At 40.4% G+C, this 20,027-nt stretch overlaps 1 protein-coding gene across 1 annotated transcript; it reads left to right on the top strand.

Moving 5' to 3' along the window:
- The first annotated feature begins 1,738 nt into the window (after positions 1-1,738).
- Positions 1,739-10,036, top strand: med1 (mediator complex subunit 1). The gene is made up of 16 exons (XM_033984773.2): positions 1,739-1,867; positions 2,517-2,623; positions 2,928-3,006; positions 3,114-3,168; positions 3,458-3,590; positions 3,677-3,705; positions 3,783-3,854; positions 3,937-4,011; positions 4,084-4,235; positions 4,320-4,431; positions 4,524-4,648; positions 4,727-4,851; positions 5,060-5,261; positions 5,344-5,439; positions 5,518-5,623; positions 5,717-10,036. The coding sequence occupies exons 1-16, from the start codon at positions 1,747-1,749 to the stop codon at positions 9,492-9,494; spliced, it is 5,367 nt and encodes a 1,788-aa protein (XP_033840664.1). The 5' UTR covers positions 1,739-1,746; the 3' UTR covers positions 9,495-10,036.
- Positions 10,037-20,027: the final 9,991 nt, after the last annotated feature.

Genomic DNA, 20,027 nt, shown 5'->3' with positions numbered 1-20,027 from the left:
GTCCTGTGTCGAGGCCTTTTTACAATAGAAGTTCAGCCATCTTATTGCTAGTTTGGTAGCTGTTGTTCTGACTTAGGGTGAGTTTCTTAAACCAAATACCTTCTGTAGCAGAGTTTCAGAACCACTTGAGGTTGGTTAAGGTTGTGTTCACACTAGTCATGATTGATCCTGGTTTGAGCCCTGTTTAGTCCTGATGCAGATTTGGTTTGGTCCTGTTCTAGTCTTGGGGTGGTCCTGGGCTAGTCAATGTTTAGTTGTGGGTTTAGTCTCAGTTTTAATGTTGTCTGGGTGCAAATGTGAAAATGACCAAAACAAAATCACTGACTGTCAGACCATCGCTGTTCTGCATCACAATGAGACCGGCTCTGAACTTTCCTTTCTTGTGTTCGTGTTCGGCTCTGCCCACTGTACAGACATGGCACTGATGCACCCACCGGGAGGATTAGAGAGGGGTTTAGTGCCAACCTCACTCCCAGTGCCACCCCTTCCCTGGGCACAGAGGGTCCCTTTTGGCATGGCAAGGTGAACTAGCCTCTGATTGATGGGCACTGTTTCAGCCCTGCTACTGCACTCCCTAAGGCCTCCCTTTGCCTTTCTCCTACTGAAGTCTTGGCAGCGGTGCCCACCTCCTCTTGATGCCAGGCAGCCAGCTAAAACTCCTGGTGGGCACATCAATTACATAGCGGCACCTCCCCTCTTTTCCTCATGTCTATCTGCGGGTCTGGACTGACTCAGACGGTGCCAATCTGGTCCCTCTCCATCCCCACTGCTGTGTCTGATGCGCATGCTCACTTACTGTATATATCATGATTTCACTAATGCAGGAATAAATGCACAAAGCTCCTCTCATGAGCAGGTCAAGCTTGGTGGGAAAATCCTCCCCAGAGAGCCCTCACTCAATCCAGGCCCAGCTGTGTAGAAGGCTCAGGTGTGCGCACTAAGAACAAGGCAAGAAAAAATATATGGTTAAAGCCTAAATGTTCTACTATTTTTCCTTATGGCTGTTTTATGAATTAGGAATAAACAGTGCAATTTCCAAAGAAAACACTATTAAGGTTATAATAAGGCATAGTCGTTCTTTTTAAGTGATTTAACACAATTATTCTAATTGTGCAGTGGATTTTGGCGCTCCATTGCTTTTGGCGAAACATGAATCATTTACTCGCGGCGATGCAACGCCATCTGGAGTATTTATTGGACCATTGTCTCCTCTACGCAGCGTAAATGAAGCTGAGATGATAAACCATATAGTAGTAGTAATTCCAATGATTATAATGCCAACAAAAATTTAGCTTTCTAACCAGGGGTATATATATATATATATGTAACTAGAGAGAGAGAGATTTAAAATAAAAAAGTATGATGGCTTAGGCCCTACGTAATAACATTTATAAGCACCTAACACAATTAAGAAATTAAAAGACATCTGTTTGAGTTAGATCATGACTAAAGCTATGTTTTAGTACTATTTTCACCAAAATCTTGAGCCCTGTGAACGAAAAAGCAATCATTTAGCTACTTTTGAAATGCAAGGTCTGGTTTGCTGACTGAAAGCGGCTGACAGGTTATTCGGTCATATTTCAAAAGTTGTACGGTAAAATGTGTTTTTGCTGCATAAAGTTCGATATACTTGTTAAAAAATACAGTTAATAGTATGTGAATAATAAAGTAAAGACAACCCACTTGATCGGCGGGACTACGGAAGCCCGGAGAGTTACGCGAAGCCGGAACGGGAGTCGAGGGACAATGGCGGCGGGGCCTGGAGTTTCAGTTCAAAGTAACAGTCCTGCGAGAGAACTAAGTCTCTCTGGCTCACAAGGGGGCTTTCAAACTCACATAGATCGGATAAAACTCGAGGATGTTTCAGGTAAGAGCATCTTAGGTTTGTTTTTCACAGAATTCAGCGATCTGCCAGGGTTCGGCAAACAGCCCAGGCTAATAGCTAATGTTTCCTATTTCTACGATCACATTTGTTTATTACACTGTTATACCTGGGCTGTAGAATGTGTTAGGTTATTTTATGCCTTTAAACAGTCTAGTCATATTAAGTTTTATGCCTGTCAAAAAGCTTTATTTTTTTAAGTAGCAGCGATTTCCATGTAGCATAGGGTGCTAACATAACAATCAATCGTAACAACTGTAATAAAAAGTAAGTGCTGTTGTTAAATAGACTTCTTACATGTAGTATTGTGTCATTGTTGTCACTAACTTTTGGGCATAACAGTTACGTTACATTTTCCATAACATTTCTCTAAATAAAGTCAGGAGCAATCATCTTGTCACTTTCTCACGTCTCACATTTGTTTACTCAAAATTTTGCACTGGTCACAAACGCCCCCATACGTCACTATACAGGACTTTACCATACACCTTTGAAAAACCTTAGAATAATAAAATCAAATGAAGAGCTCAACAGAATAGAGAATTGTATATTTATAAGCAGTTGTATTTCTATTACAATACTGTATGTCATAAGATGTAAGTATGTCTTATCTTTTATATATATATCTGTGTAGAAGCAGAGAAGCAGAGCCGAGTCACTGCGTTGTTGGAGAGGCTTCATGCCAAACACAATGCCTCCCGACCTTGGCAAGAGACATCCAAAGTGGTCCGGCAAGCAATGGTAAAAACTAGTTTATTTGACCCTTTTAGAATCAAAGCATAAAAATAAACATACCTAGTAATAGTGTTGATTAGTTTGTGATTAGTTTTTTCAACTTAATCTACCTTTTTACATATTAATACTAAAAAATACCAAATCTTCAGCTAACTCACTCACTAACCTCTTCTTCCCATACAAATTCTTAGAATCTAAATAAAATGATTAGGTAACTAATACAAATGTTGATCAAGCATTAAGCGATTCATTGACTGAATGACTAAAGACTTACAGCCCTATGCTCATTGTGCTGGTTACTGTTTGACAGGAAAAGCGTGGTGTGATGAATGCTGCAGGTCATCAGCTCCTGCTTACCTGTCTGGAGACGCTCCAAAAGGCTTTGAAGGGTGAGGCAGCTCAACAGCAACTATTTATTTTCATTCTTTTTGTACGTGAATATGTATTATCAAAAATACCATGAGATTTTAACAATACATGTTGACTCTTTTCTCAGTGACATCTCTGTCTTCTATGACTGATCGATTAGAATCGATAGCCAGACAAAATATGTGAGTAAATATTTCTATCTCATTTTAAAATGTCTTAATGCTGTGTAATCCCCCTGTCGTCTAAGTCAGTTCCATCGTGAAATAGGGTAAATATTGTTAACTGGACAAGGTTTTTAGAGTGATAGGAACTGGCTCTCTATCAGAGCTGTGTCAGAACTCAATAAGTTTTCACTCTAAAAACTTTGTCCAAATGACATAATTTAACCTTCTTTTTCCATAGTATGTTTTTTTTATGTAATTTGTACTTAAGACCTAACTATTTCCAATGTATTGTGTCTAATTTTTGCAGGCTGGGCTCCCATCTCAGTCCATCAGGGACAGAGTGTTACATCACATCAGATATGTTTTATGTGGAAGTCCAGTTAGACACCGCAGGTCAACTAGTGGACGTCAAGGTGGCTCATCAGGGAGAAAATCCAACGGTTAGTACAATTTATGATATTGTAATTACAACAAGTGTACAATTGACAGTAAACAGCAGACAATTGACATGTGCTAATGTTCTTAGAGTTGTCCTGAACTGATTAGACATCTGAGGTGAGTAAAATATAGCATTCTTAATCTGAAGAATGTGTCTTTCCTTTTATGTATTACATTTATGATTTTTGCACTAGAGAGAAGAACTTTGAAGAATTTTCAAAACATCTCAAGGGACTAGTTGAGTTATATAAACTGCCTGGAGATAAGTAAGTTAAAAGTTTTAAAAGTTTGTAAATGTTGCATTGAAGTGTGGTATCTCTCTCTTACAATTATCATTATTTTTTTCAGTAAATTAAAAACCAAGATGTATATTGCACTGCAGTCGTTGGAGCTTGATCTCACTAAGATGATGCACATGTTCAGGTACATTTTTAAAATTAATATTAAGTTTTTAGCTTAGCATTATAGGAAATTCTAAAGTCTTTTTTTTTTTAGGTTGGCAACTAATGCTACTACAGTGGAGACTATTCTTCATGGCAGTGTTGGACTTCTAACGGCCAGAAGTGGAGGACACCTTGTTACCCTTCAGTGTTATGTATCTCCTTATGACATATTCGAGGAGGACCTGGACCTAACAGACAGCAGTGGTAAAGATTACACAAATTAATGCACAAAATAGTATACCTTTACTTGTTATGTATTTGTATGCATTGTAACCCTTGATATTGCAGTTCCGCGATCTTTGGGTATTAGTGTGTCTGTGACAATTGAAGGAACATCTGCTATATACAAACTTCCAATTGCTCCTCTCATTACTGGATCCCACCCAGTAGACAATAAAGGGTAAGCACACAAATTATAAATACATTTCTGTTTATTTTATAAACACAGGTTTGAGTAAACAAGACAAGCCTAACCTGAAAATGTTGTTGTAGGACCCCATCCTTTTCAAATGTATCAAACTCCAACAGTGTGGACTTGCCTGCTTGCTTTTTTCTAAAGATGAACCAGCCGATGCCTTTCTCTTTGTCCTTTATTCAAAGATTAGGCAATGCTACATGTAAGTTTAGTAGTATTATAATCAAAAGTTAAAATAAATACCACTGTTGGTAGGTTTAATTATTTTTCCTTTTTATAGCAATTCCTGTGTTCGAAAGCCCTCCGAGCCTGTCTCCTCTCTACCAGCTAATTGTCCAAAGCCAGCTTCAGCTCCTAGAAGAAGGAAATGCCTCATCAGTACCACACAGCATGCATTTTTACTCGGTAATTTCTACATTCCAAGGAAATTAATTTTATTTTTAGAAAGGTTTGTAGTCACCTGATACTAAGCTGCTAAATTCTTTGAGAACAGATATCTGTGTAATCCCTCAGTCCTCCAGGTCTGATCCATAGCAAAAGAAAAACGTCTTCACTCCTACAATCTATCCATTTGACAGATTTTATATTTTTCTTTTGCTTTCTTTGAGTACAGGTTTTGCCAGATCAACAGCATTGTTACTTCTTAAATGGAGATGCCCCAGTGCAGGATGGCCATTGTCTCCAAGGGGCACTGGTGACCAAGATCCCTTTTCGACACCCAGCACAGGTACCCCTCCTCCTGGACATCATCCGGCACCAGGCAGCTTACAACACTCTGATTGGTAGCTGTGTCAAACAGACATCTCTCAAAGAAGGTCAGTAGTATAACTTATATTGAGTAAAATGTATATATAAAGATGTTGTTGTGATAGTGTATTTCTGTAATTTTTTTTTAAGACACGGCAGGGCTTTTACAGTTTGAAGTTTGCCCTCTCACTGACTCTAGTTTTAGCGTTTCATTCCAACATCCAGTGAATGAGTCTTTGGTCTGTGGTAAGTCAAATACTTACAGTTGAAACCATAAAATATGGTGTTTCTTGTTAATCTGACATCTACATTCTTTTTCTCTAGTTGTAATGGAGGTCATCGACTCGCGCCAAGTATCCTGTAAACTTTATAAAGGCCTGTCAGATGCCCTTATATGCACAGATGAATTCATCACCAAAGTTGTACAAAGGTAAGAAAGCAATGTTTTCTACTTGTGCAGTGTGCAGTTAATTACTCAATTCAATGCAGTTAGCTAAATATTTTCAATTCTTTTTTTTTTTAGATGTATGTCTATTCCTGTAACCATGAGAGCCATAAGAAGGAAGGCCGAGACCATTCAGGCAGACACTCCGGCTCTTTCTCTGATTGCACAGACTGTGGAAACTATGGTGAAAAACAACCTGCCACCTTCAGGCAGCCCCACCTACAACATGGCAGCAGGAGATCCCATGGGACTATCAGGACTCACAGAAGGGAACACACCGACTGGAGGAGGACCTGCTGGAGGGCCTAACTTTTCCGGTCCCATTACAACTTTATTTTCGATGCCCCGGTCTGAGAGACAGAGTCAAGGAGGAGAGTGTATGACCCCAGGTGGGGCAGCTGCACAGCAGCAGTTGCAACAACAGGCAGGTCAAGTACATTCAGATGACTACAACAAAGTTACCCAGAATCCAATACTCACAAGCTTGTTACAGATATCAGGAAATGTAGGCTCTAGTCCCAGTTCCCAGAATGCACCACAACCTCATCAAACTCCTCCCCCCACATCCTCCCCAGCGAGCAATACTAAGAATCATCCTATGCTCATGAATTTGCTCAAAGACAACCCAACACAGGACTTTGCTGCACTGTATGGCTCAAGTCCGTTGGAGAGGCAGAATTCCTCTGGCTCTCCCCGCACAGAAGGAGTGGGTGCAAACTGCCCTGGAAGTGGAACCAAATTTAAGAAAAAGCGTCGACCAACAGAAAAGGGTGGGGTGATGCCAGGTGCAGCAGCTGCTCCAGGGGCAGGGGGAACGACAGGTTTAAGCATCAAGGGTCCACTGCCTCCACATCTTCAACACCATCAGGTCACACATGAAGACGACTTCCACCGTGAGCTGCTGTCCATGGATGTGGACGCTTCTCAAAATTCTATATTTGATGTGAATCTTGCTGGTGATGGATTGGATACTCCCCACAGCATCACACCAGCACCCAGCCAGTGTGAAACTCCTCCCTCTGGCCCCAGTATACCCTACCCACAATCTCATGTTCAGTCCCAACAGCAGCCACCCCCAGGTGCTGTGCCTCCACGTATAGTGCGCCTCTCCAGCTCTGACAGTATTGGACCTGATATCACAGAAATATTATCGGATTTACCTGACCAGACAGGAAAAAGTAGTGGAGGGACTCAGCTTCCATTGGGCGGTGGGGAAGATGCGGGCCCCCTCGGTACCCCCATTCGTGATTCGTCTAGTTCAGGTCAAGGAAGTGCAGTCTTTGATTCAGATCTTTTCAACACAAACAGCAATGAAAATCCATTCACTGATGCTGCAGACCTGATTGCCGAGGCAACAGCAACAGCAGCCACTCCCACTAGTGACTCCTCCTCCACAAATTTCTTTCCAGACGCTGCCGACTTTAACCCTGATCTCTTGGCATCTGGCCATGGTTTTTCCCAAAACTACTTTGATGACAGTTCACCAAGTGCTGATGGAGACATGGATTTAGTCAAAGGTTTTGGTGGAGGTAGCCAGCAGAATACACCATCTGGAACCCCCCAGAATCCAACTCCCCATGGACACAGCACCCCAGACCCTTCCCTCAAAGATCCCTTTGACATGGGTGGGATTGTTTTTGTAGGCAATAGTGGTGGAGGTAAACCACCTTTAGGTGCCCCAGATTTAGGAGACACTCACAGTGGTGGTTCCCAGAGCCCTATAATGATGGGAATAGGTACAAGCAGTGATTTTAAAAGTGGTGAAGCTAAAGTGAAACCGCAGCCACCTGGGGTGACCCGGCCAAAGGATGAGAATGGAGGCAGTGGAAACAGCAGTTCAGTGATGGGGAGTAGCTCATCAGAGGGCAAACAAGTGAAACGTAGCCGGACACCCTCCAGTGAGGGGAAATCTAAAGACAAACCCCCTAAGCGCAAAAAACTTGATACAGATGGAAAGTCCCCATCCCACAGCTCAGGGGGCCGGCCTTACACCCCTCCAAGTGGAGGTCCAGGCTCTGGGGGAAGTGGAGGAGGCTCTAAGTCACCTGGTAGCTCAGGGCGCTCACAAACACCTCCACGGATTCCTATCTTAACTATCCAGATCGGAAAAGGGACAATAACCGGTAGGAAAAGCTCCTCTCACAGTGGCGATAGCTCCAGTAGCTCCACCACAAGCAGCAGTGGGGGAGGAGGGGCGACAGGAAGCAGCAAAAGCCACCACTCTCACTCCTCCTCCTCGGGAAAGATCAAGACTAAGGAAGGGTCTACACAGGGTAGCAGTTCCAAACCAGGAAGTACAGGCTCAGGAGGAGGAAGTGGGTCATCCCAGTCCAAAAGCTCCTCTCAGGGAATGGGAGTGGGGAAACCTGGCTCTTCTCCCATCACCAAACATGGACTGTCAGGACCAGGGGGCAGTGGCAGCAGTATGGGCAGTAGCAGTAAAATCAAAACACAGGGTGGAAAGCCCTCTGGGTCTCTCATGAACCCAGGCATAAAGCCCAACATCTCCCCGTCTCACTCTCGCTCTAGTGGTTCAGGTGACAAAATGTCCTCCCCAATGAAGTCCCAAGTGCCAGGAACACCTCCATCATCAAAGGCAAAATCCCCCATAGGCTCAGGGAGCAGTGGCTCTGGTGGGTCAAAATCTTCCTCAAGTTCAGGCATGGGCTCTCAAAAACCTATGGGAGGGGGCTCTTCGGGTGGGTCAGCATCCTCCTCCAGCTCTTCCTCTTCATCTAGTGCCGGCCCTTTCCCTGGAGGCTCACAGACTCAGTATGGAGGCAGCGGAGGGGGGAGTGGTGGAGGTGGAGGGAGTGGGGGCAGTGGCAGCAGCAGTGGAAGCTCGAGCAGTGGAGCGAACAATCAAAACAACACGAACAACCCCAACGCTAAAGGAAAGTCCCCAAGTCGCAACAAGAAGCCCTCCCTGACAGCCGTCATTGACAAACTGAAGAGTGTTGGAGGAGTGGGAGAGGATGGGTGCGAGATTGGACCACAAGGAGGGGCAACCGGTCCTGGGTCCACCCCTGGGAGCGGACCTGGAAGTGCCCCTAGTGGTGGAGCTCCAAACATAGGCCCTTCCAAACATGGTCCCTCGTCCCAGAGTGGAGAATACAAGCGTGAGAAATCCGATAAAGAAGCTAAAGCTAAAGTTTCTGTGTCAGATGGAAACAGAGGGGATAAAAAGATGATGGACTCAAAAAGCGGAGGAGTTAGTGGGACTGGTTTGGCGAAGATAATTATTAGCAAACCTGATGGTGGCTCGCCTAGCATCAAGGCTAAAGTATCCCTCCAGAAAACTAGCGAAGGGTCTGGGGATTCGATGCGCCCTCAGATTTCAAGCCTCAAAGCTTCTCCCTTGTTCAGTGGATCGACACCCAAACATGATCGCTCGTCACCCAGCCACAGCCGCTCCCCAGGGTACACCCCACTCAACCACGACAGTGAGAGTGAGTCCGGGAGCAGCTCGGTGGCAGAAAAGTCCCATCAAAACAGCCCCAGTTCAGATGACGACCAAACCATGAGACCCCTTCCTCCACAGGATTACATGAGCTCAATGAGTTCAGGAGAGAAGCACAAGAAGCATAAGAAGGAGAAAAAGAAACAAAAAGAGAGGGAGCGAGAGAGGGACAGAGACAGAGAGCGAGAAAGGGACAAGGAGAAAAAGAAGTCCTCTATATCTATAAGCTCCTCTTCTCACCCCATTAAAGCTGACAGTTGGTCCCGCTCCCCGATCTCCGTGTCCGATTCTAGTATGTCGATGATGGGATCTGACCGCCCCTCCAGACCCAGCCCAATGTACATGAGAAATGAAGACGACGACCTCATGGACTCAGCTCTTACTGGAAACCTGTGATTTTTTTTATGTCAAAAAACATCTTGTCTGTTCTGTATATTATTTCTGTTACCATCTTTTACTCAAGCTTTTATTTATTCAATATTGGCCAAAATCTAGAATCTAGCAAATAGGATTGTTCAAGGAATCATTGACATGTGATTTTAAATATTTAACAGACTCATCTGAATAACATTGTATAATGTCATTGGAGACTGCCATGGCATTTTTTGAAGTATGTCACCGAACCCTTACAACCATCTCAGTTTCAATATAAAACAGTATATTTCTGTCTAGTAATTTGTATTTTTTTGCTATTACTAGTTTTCATACTCATATTGGATAATGTTCCATCTCCACTGTATGTTGTCAAAATAACTGTTTTTAAAGTATTGTACAGCTAGGAAGATTCCATGTTTGCATTGTTTTGCAGAAACAAAGAGGATTTTTATACTTGCACATTTTATATGTAAATTACTTTTGATGAATAGATGATGCTGATGTTACAATTGTTAATTTTAAATGTTAAAATGATCAAAGCTTGAAATAAATATTTCAATGCTAAAACGACTTTGTTCACATTATGTACAGGTACTATATCAACACTGAAGTTGCCAAGATGATAATTTCTGATGTCTTACCTCTTACCACCAGATGGCAGCAGTATTGCATAATGCACACAAAATTTACTAGAGTAGTGATCAGCCAAGGTGGATCATAGGCATTTAAACATTTAGAAATCAATATTTTTTGTGCTATAGTTGAAGTTGTATTAGCAGTAACTTGGTAGTGTTATACTGATGAGTAGAAGACAGTAGCGGAAGGATACCAGTCATACTAGAAACAATTTGGTAGCTGTATTACTGGTATGATTGGAATTATCAGCAGGGAGAGAGCAATTAAACATCATCTTAGGGGTGATTTATGGACATTCATAAAGACAATAAACCTTTCATGTTGTATTATTGGTATGGGTCGTTATGGGGAGACAGCCATATTAATTCAAGATGGCTCACCTTTTCAATTATTCATTCCTTTGGGGCAGTGGCTGTCACTTTTCATCTACAACAACAAGGACGTATTCTGGGCATTGCTGTTGTCCATATTGGCCCATACATAACAGTATCTCATAACAGAAAATCTAGATGGTATTGTATATTCCTTCCCTGGTGAGAACATATGAAACCTTATGTAAATGTCAAATGTATTGCCTTATTTAGCCCCTCTCCAGTTCAGCTGACTCTGCATTTTATTTTCCCATAGGCCATGTCATACCTCTCAGCTCACAAATACATTGAATCTCTACAGGATACAAACTGCTTCGTGAATGGTGTGTCATCAACTATTTTCACTATATTGGCTGGCATCTGTTCACTGCAGCTGGTTGTTACAGTGTTTGGGAGGTGTCCTATTGTAAATGTATTCCCAAAGACATCAAGCTACTTTATAAGAGGTCATTGTACTCATTTTCCAAAGGTTGCTGAAAATTGTCATATTCAACAAACTTGCTGCTCTGTATTAGGTGAAGGGGATATATAAAGTATGTGAATGCCCTTGTTACATATACAGGGCCTGAGGTAACTTTCAGAAGTATGATCTGATATCAAGTACATCGTTAAGTGGATTTCATGGTCTAATTAAATGTGCCCTACGTGCCATTTATGGTGGACGGTCTGACACCTGCTTCTCTCCAAGGAGTTATTGCTTTATCTGAAATGTTCCAAGGAATGCATATCTGTCTGCAATTCAGTTAATTATGGGTTTGAAAAATGATGGTTATGAAATATGCATTCTTACTATGGACCGGCTCGCAGCTCCACAGATTTCACTTGTAACTTGACCTGGTTTTGTCATCTGCTTATCTCTAGGGGAAATAGACATGTTTAATTCTGTACTGTGGAACATTCCAGGAAAAGGAATAACAACTCTATGAACTATGAAACAAGCAGATGGTAGACCTTCTGCCAGAAAAGTTACATAGTGCACTTTTAAGTAATCTTGGTTTCATTTTGTTAAGCCAAATCTTACTTTATTTTGGGCAAGAAACTATAAGAATGTTTCCCCTTATAATGTGATTTATAATCTATTATATACTGGAAAAGCTGCCCAAAAAGCTTGATATTAATTTGATGCATTTAAGCTTTTATAGTATGAAAGGGTCTAGCAACTTATGTCTGAAAGTTTGAAGTAAGATGAGGGACAATGCATTGGTAGTGGTCTGTGCTCTCCGAGTGATCTGTTTTGTTTATTTGTCCATTTGAAACCTCATTTAACAAATTAATTCCTCCACGCTTTCAGACCAGAAATATCTTATTGTACTCCCCAGTGTGGGGATTGCAGCCATTTTACATTCTTCTCCATCCAGCCGGCTCACATTCAGAGATTGCCAACCACTTCATTACAGTCGGTGTGTTCACTTGTGCCAGGCCTTCCCAACCAATTTGTCAAATGCCAAACAAAATAAAAGAAACCCTGAAAGTGCAAGTTCCTCCTGCCTCCGATTCTCTCTTCTTCTTCCGTCAACCTTTTCAAAGTGCTGATGGGCTCTTTCTCACAAGCATGGCTAATTTGTTCATTGTGTGTCCCGCCACTCAAAACTTCAGCCTGGCCCCTATAGGACTCGCTAATGCCGGGAGTAGATCCATGGTGGTCCCTCCTCTCTTCTTTTCATCTCCCATTTCCTCTTTTATCGTTCTTCAAACACACAGCCAAGTCCCACTGCAGGTCTGTGATGTGAGGAGGATTTTTTACAATCGTGACTTTTCCTCCTCCCTCCATTTTAAACTTATTGCTTCTTGTATAATGCACAAAGCCACATGAGCCAAGATTTGGGATTGTAGCTCTATAGAGTTATGTAATAGGTCTTGGACAATTTGACCGAAGGTGATTTGTCTGTAGACTTTATCTATCAAGTCAGATGTAAGCCTTAATGGGGGTGAAGAGTGGGAAGAGACATTCAGCAAATTTTTGGAGTTGATTTCACATTGCTAGGGATAATATAGAGCCAAGTATGCATGCTGCAGCTCAAATCCCTTGGACAGTGCAGGGCAGTGAATCAATGTCAGAAAACTGTAAGGCAAAACCTTTTCTCACTAATTAAAATAAGACATAATTATATCTTATCCAGTGGTGGAAAAGTAAAAGTAGTTAAGTACTCTACTTAAGTATACATTTTAGGTATCTGTACTTTACTTAAGTAGATTTTAAAGTGGATACTTTTACTTCATTACGTTTCAGAGCAGGTATCTGTACTTTCTACTCCACTACATTTTTGAATTGGACTGAAAAGTAAAAGTATTTTTATTATTGTTTGAGCAGAAATCTTCTCAAATCAAGATCAAATCACTACATTTGAAGCTTTATTAGATCACAAAATTGGTGCAAAGTACTTGCCATGCACACTTTTACTTTTTACATGTTTTAAACAGGTACTTTGATACTTTTACTTAGATAGATTTTTTCATGCAATACTTTTGCTTTTACTTGAGTACTTTTTGCTCTGGTATCTGTACCTTTTCAAAACTGAGTACTAATGTCTTAGATTAAAGCCTGAGAGTGGCCCAATAGTGGATGCTGAGGGGTTCTTCACTGTGGCCAAGATGATTGGTTCCTTACAGTTCTGTCTAAAGTAGGTCAGCTGCCAATAAGAACTGTATGGAGAGCTATGAATGTAGTAAAGATGGACTAGAGACTATATATGATTTTCTAGATGATAAAGGAGGAGAAGAGGAGAAATTTGCCACCAGAATCTTTAACAAGTAAAAAGAGCCACCTTAAGAACACACCACAGTACACATTTAATAGCATTAATAAAGCATTAAGAATGATTCAGGCTTAGTAACTATTTATCTTAAAGCAGACCTATTATGCAAAATCTACTCTTCAGAGCTTTTAACCATGTTATAGTTGTTTCCCTTCTCATTTCCCCCCTAGAAGTTGGAGTGATTTGTGAATGCTTATGCATCATCACTTATTTTCAAGATGCCATATTGCCGATCAACCCCCGTTTTCACCATCACCGGCGTACGCCCACTCTACTTAGTTCGTTCTTCAGTTTTATTTTTTCAGTCTGTGATATGTGCAGAATTTGGCAGCGTTGCATTGTCCTTTTGGTGCAAATGGAAAAAACAACAACAATCTGCTACCTGTGCGATCTGCAGGTATCCATAGGAGGGGTTGACAGCCACACTGCTCTTTGTTGTGATGACGCTTATAGCAACGTCAGCTCCCATAGGGCAGACTTTTTTCTTTTATTAAGTTGTTTTAGGGGAATATTGTGATTTAAAATGTGCGAATGATAACATAATGATCCATGGTTGTCATAGATTATTAACATATATAGCAGACACAAGCACTTCTTTAATACTCTACTCCTAACCCTAATTAAGTAGTTACTAAGCCTGATTCATTAATAAACTATTATGAAGTATTATGAATAAGTCTTTATTAAGGTGTACTTGTTAAAAAGTGCTACCACAATATACAATTATTTTCAGAGGAAGTTACAATATAGGATGCTGGTTGCGAGTTCATTGAGTTCAGTACATTGTAATTGACACCTGGAGCAATAACCCAGTGCTGCTTTTGCACAGTCATGACTTCTGAAGAGCTCTCTCCAATGAAAACACCCCTGAGCCTATCCAGCTGATATGCAAGGAATAAGAGCCGGCCATTTGCCACATAGTTAAGTTTTATGGCACTAATGTAGTCCGCTTTTGGAGAAGGGGAGAGAGAAGTGATGAGAGAGAAGTGAAGGAAAGGTATTCAAGTATCATTATAATACTTAGATCCTACCACTCTCTTACTCCGTCTATACCCACTTAAAAGCATTTTGTTTTGGCTTTACTTCCATATTGATGATCGAACACCTTGCATTAAGTTAATTGGACAAGATTACAGGAAAGAGATTGAGAGTACTTTTGCTTTGAGTCCAGACTAATAGTGTTAGTGTGCCACTTGTTTGTGTGCATGTCTGGTAATGTAGACCAGAGCCAGCCCAGAGCATAGTGATCACTGTCCAAAATAGCACAAATGGATAGACTGTGAGTGCAATATACAGTCGAAAGCAGACGTTTACATACACATGCTCTTTTTTTTTCTCAGACTAAACTTTCTCCTGTTTTAGCTCAATTAGGATTACCAAAATGATTTCTATTTGCTGAATGCCAAAAGATTTTTTTAGACAATTTTTCATTACTTTCTTCAAAGTCAAAAGTTTACTTACATTTCATTAGTATTTGGTACCATTGCCTTTAAACTTTATGACTTTGATCAAATGTTTTGGATTTCCACAAGCTTCTCACAATAGTTGGCAGGAATTTTGGCCCATTCCTCATGACAGAACTGGTGTAACTGAGCCAAGTTTGTAGGCCGACTTGCTCGCACATACCTTTTCACGTCTGCCCATAAATTTTCACGAGAATTGAGAACAGGGCTTTGTGATGGCCACTCCAAAACACTGAATTTGTTATCCTTAAGCCACTTTGTAACCAGTTTGGCAGTATGCTTCAGGTCATTGTCCATTTGAAAGACCCATTTGCCCCCAAACTTGAACTTCCTGGCTGATGTCTTGAGATGTTGCTTTAGTATTTCCACATAATGTCCTTTCCTCATGATGCCATCTATTTTGTGAAGTGCACCAGTCCCACCTGCAGCAAAACAACCGCACAACATGATGCCACCCCCATATTTCACAGTTGGGATGGTCGTCTCGGGCCTGCAAGCTTCCCCTTTTTCCTCCAAATGTAACAATGCTGGCAAAACTGTTCAATTTCAGCTTTGTCAGACCACAGGACATGTCTCCAGAAATTAAAGTCTTTGTTCCTGTCTGCAGTTGCAAACTGTAATCTGCCTTTTTTATGTAAAGGCTTCTTCCTGCAGAGTGGCCTTCCAGCCCATGTCGGTACAGTACTTGTTTCACTGTGGATAATAACAGCATCTGCAGCATCTTCACAAGGTTTTTTGCTTTTGTTCTTGGTTTGGTTTGCACATTTTGGACCTCTGCTACACAGAACCCGTCTCCTTCCTCAGCAGTATGATGGCTGGACATGCCCAAGGGGTTTTTACTTAAGTATAATTGTTTGAACAGATAAACGTGGCACCTTCCGGCATCTGGAAATTGCATCCAAGGATGAGCCAGACTTGTGCAAGTCCCCAACTCTCTTCCTGATATCTTGGCTGATTGTTTCGTGTGTCCCTTCAAATACATCCACAGTTGTGTCTCTAATTAACTCAAATGTAAATAAACCAATAAACCTATCAGAAGCTTCTAAAGACATGAAATCATCATCTGGGATTTCCCAAATAGTTTAAAGGTATAGTAATCCTACTGTATGTACATTTCTAACTAAAGTAATGAAAAATTGTCTAATTTATTTCTTCTTTTATTATTCTGGCATTTAGCAAATAGAAATTATTCTGATAATCCTAACTGACCTGAAATAGGAAAAGTTTAGTCTAATTTCATATCAGACAATGAGAAAAAAGTGTATGCGTCTTTTTCTATATTGTATGTAAACTTCTGGTTTCAACTGCATTTGAACTTTCTGCCATAAAGTGAGTCATGAAATGTAGTTCCCTCGAGGGTAAGAATAGTGTTTTTAGAAAGTTGTTTTACTAGCGGGTTTTTGAGTGCATGATTTGTTGTGGTGTATTATTTCAAAATGCTTACCCAGAGCGTATTTTATCAGAGTTGCTGAGGCTGACTGACTGCTGTAAAGAGCTGTAAAGCCGTGGTGTGGGCAAAACATCAATAAAAGTGAAGGGAAGTGACTGAGCTCAGGTTAATATCCATGACTTTACTTAAGCATCTTATGGAACGTATGCTGTTACTTTTACTGTAGCTCGTCTGACTGGTACACAACATGAAACTAATATAACATATATGGGCTACACTGTAACAGGTTGTGGGTTCAATCCCCAGGAGTTTGCAATGGATCAATGTTGTTCTGTAATGCAGCTATTTCATTTCATTTGTTTATTTATTTTGAGCAATTAAATAAACTTAATGCCTTGAGAACATTTAACAAAGAATTCTTATTTCTTTCTCTTTTAGGCTTGAAAAGGAAAACGTAATAGATGCCCAAGCACATACACATCCATCTACTTTTCTTCACCCACTTCTCCTACTGGAGAGTGTGAACTCTCAAAAGACACAATATGTAAAGCTAATTTTAGAAGAATTTAGTCAAATTCATTTGAGTAATTTGAGGATAATGCTCAGGCTCAGCACTTAACAATCATAAGAAAAACGGAAGAGAATGTAATTTTTAATACCAAATATTAGTTGTTTCTTTAATATTACTATGTAACCTTAAAATCGTCCTGATATAGACCATATCAAATTATTTGGAAAGCAAATTTGTTATTTTTCAAAGTATGTTTAAATGAGTATTATTGTAATACTGCTTTTAGAACCATACGGCTCTAAGAAAATATCATTATTTTAGTCCTGTCTCCCATCCCTATAGTTGCTTGCGACTGTGGTAGTACGTCAGTAAGGCACACTGCTGGACTCATTATTAAAAAGTCCATTGTGACTTGAATCCCAGTGGTGTGAGTCAGCGAATGGCAGCATTGAACACAAACTCCGGTGTTATATTGGCCCTGTGCCTGCACCTCACTCTATCTCTCCGTCTGTCATCCTCCACTTCCTCTTTCTCTCCTTCACCAACACTGCAGCTCACCATCCATCTTCCCCTAATGTGTAATAATGTCACTGCATTACCACTGTGGAGAAGGAAGGGAGAAATATATGAGAGGGCTGCTCCTGTGTGAATTTACTCAATGTTCCTTATTCTCATTCACCCATGGGACTAACTACTGTTCCGTATAGCAGTAAAATGTCTTGAAAGAGCAAGTGCGTTTTATAGTATAGAGATCCATTCCCTAATTAAGTATCACATCAGCAAAAACTCCCAAAAGATTTATACATTATGTTTATGTATTTTTCTCAAATTGGGCAGGTCATTATGCTGTTCAGTGCAAGATGATGCAGTTACTTTGTCTTTTTACTGAGTTTTAACAACATTATATTTCATAACTATAAATACATTTGGTTTGGTTCGGTCCACCTGTCAATGCCAGTGTTGAAATGTTCACAGTATGTTTAAGGACAATAATGTACATATTACATGACTCAATGTTTGCACTGCCTCGTGTCTCATGTGGCAGAATTCTATTTCAGCAGAATAAACACAACACCAACTGTTATTGTCTCAACCTTTTATTAACACCACAAGAACAAAAGCTTGTCTCTATCTTTTGTAGATCCTTTTGCTGGTTTTAATATCACAGAAAATCCTCTACCTCATTCAACAAATTTTTAGAAATGTCTCACAAAGCTATTTTAATTCTATAATTCACAGCAAAACTTGTGAAAAATGTAGCCTACTATGTTCATACAGAAATCCTCATATGAGCTTCTACACTACCCAGACTATGGCGAACGCATGGGAAAGTGGGGCATGTATTCCAGGCGGAGACGGGTGTACGCAGAAAAACTCTTCAAAGTGATAAATAAAAAACAAGGGCTGTTTCACACACAAGCTAACATTTGCATGTTGCATCATGAAAGAGATTTGTCCTTCTATCACAAATAATTAGTATTAGACCCAGATACAGACACTGTTCTTTAAAACAAACACTTTTGAGTGAAGACTCTTGCATTTTTATATGTCCTCTTGCTTTGGTTTAAAGCTTTTATCTATAATGTGTGATGGGACGTTTGTTGGTGCTCTTGGGGAAGTCTTTCTCCCTCAGACTGGTTTGGTCACTCTAATCTTAATAAGCATGTTGTGCTTGACAGGTTTCTGAGTGACTCCATCCAGGACTGTTATATGCTTCATTGAACTTTAAAGTTAAGTACATGAAAAACAACTCAGTCTAACAATGCTAATAGTCCTCCACATTTCCATGCACATAGACATGAAAGTTACATGTGTTTAACTGTGTCAGGAGTCAGCTTGATCCCACTTTTCTCCTAAACCCAGCTGCATGACCAAATAACGTAGCGACCTCTGAGACCATCCTCTGAGACCTGCACAGTTCTGACAAAACTATTACATCAGAAGAATGGACTGAATGAACAAGACTTTGTGTTGTTATGGAATTAATCTTTTTGTTACAAAAGAGGTTTACAGAAGCAGAAAAGTCAGATTTAAAAGTACATCAGTAAAAGCAATAAAAGCTATGTAAACATATCAGTCAATTGGGGGGAAAAAATTGGAAATGAACAGAATGTTGCAGAAATACTCGAAACGGACTGTGTGAACAATCAAACATGATTGCCTATTGAAATGCTGCAGAAATCCTCAATGAACTAATGGCCTTTATGACACAACAGGAATTTGCTACATTCTCATATTGATAATGCCTTTCGATACAACATACTGAGCTTTTTCTCAAGAGACCTTTTGTAAGTTTCCACCATCAGCAGTAATAGGTTTGAATGCTATATAATAATGTACCCCATATATGTTGCTATTATAAATGTTCAAGAAACACTTTATATTGTTTCCAACCATAATGTTATTTTGTTAGATATTTGCCCTTCACATTATTATTACGATCCTGAGAGCTCTGTGTTTCTCAGATTTTGACATACACCCCAACCCCCCATATCTGTCATGTTCCAAGAAAACAACAAGTCTTACCAATGCATTTCATAATGGCAAAAATCTCTGCCTCCCCTGCACTGTAAAAATGCTGATGTCAGCTCCCCTCTCCCCCCCTCACTACACCACCACCGCTCGTTGAGATACAAGGCTCAGTTTCCTCTCTAAATAGATGAAAAACAAAAGCAACAGAGATGGTGCGTGATAACAAGTAACTAAAAGTGCAGTGATGCTCTTCAAACTGAGTTACAATTGAGAAAAATAGGACAGTGGATAAGCTAATTTGAAAGGATTGATGATAACATACCAGGTTTCTTGCATTGCGAAGACAGAAGCCTAATCCTTGTCATTTTTACTTAGCTCTCTGTCACTGATTTCCTTGCAGTGTGTATTTTAAATGACAGTTTAAGAAATCCAGTGTGACACCTGCAAGCTGCACAAGGAAAAAAGAACAAGATCAGGAAATATGACGTAATACCTTTTAGAGCACATTTCTGAAAGCGTAATGGATACTGTACCCTAGGTAGATTTGAGTGCAAATACACATGACAGACTTTCAGCCCCAGGAAGGGTTGTATATGATAAGTAGAGTGAAAAAGGATCTCTTTAAAAGTTTAATAAAACATGATGCTGCAAAAACAGATACGAGTAGCAGCGAGGACATGACTTAACATAAACATGTAGCTCTCTTATCTGATGTTATGGGTCTGTTGTGTAAATTGAATGGGGTTTGACGTCAGAGTTATAAAACCGGAAACCATTTGAACAACTATCAAATTATGTTTAGTACAAGCAGGTGGTGATAGTAATTGTGTAGTATAATTTGAGTAAGGTCAAAAAATCACTTGTCCTATAATTGTGATTAAGCTCTAGGCAGGCATCTTATCAGTGTGTCTATGAGGTTATGATAAAACAATACAATCGTTTTCCATTTACATAA

This window comes from Periophthalmus magnuspinnatus, chromosome 19 (assembly GCF_009829125.3).
Source record: "Periophthalmus magnuspinnatus isolate fPerMag1 chromosome 19, fPerMag1.2.pri, whole genome shotgun sequence".
NCBI classification, from domain to species: domain Eukaryota; kingdom Metazoa; phylum Chordata; class Actinopteri; order Gobiiformes; family Gobiidae; genus Periophthalmus; species Periophthalmus magnuspinnatus.
This window is presented reverse-complemented; position numbering and strand designations above follow the sequence as displayed.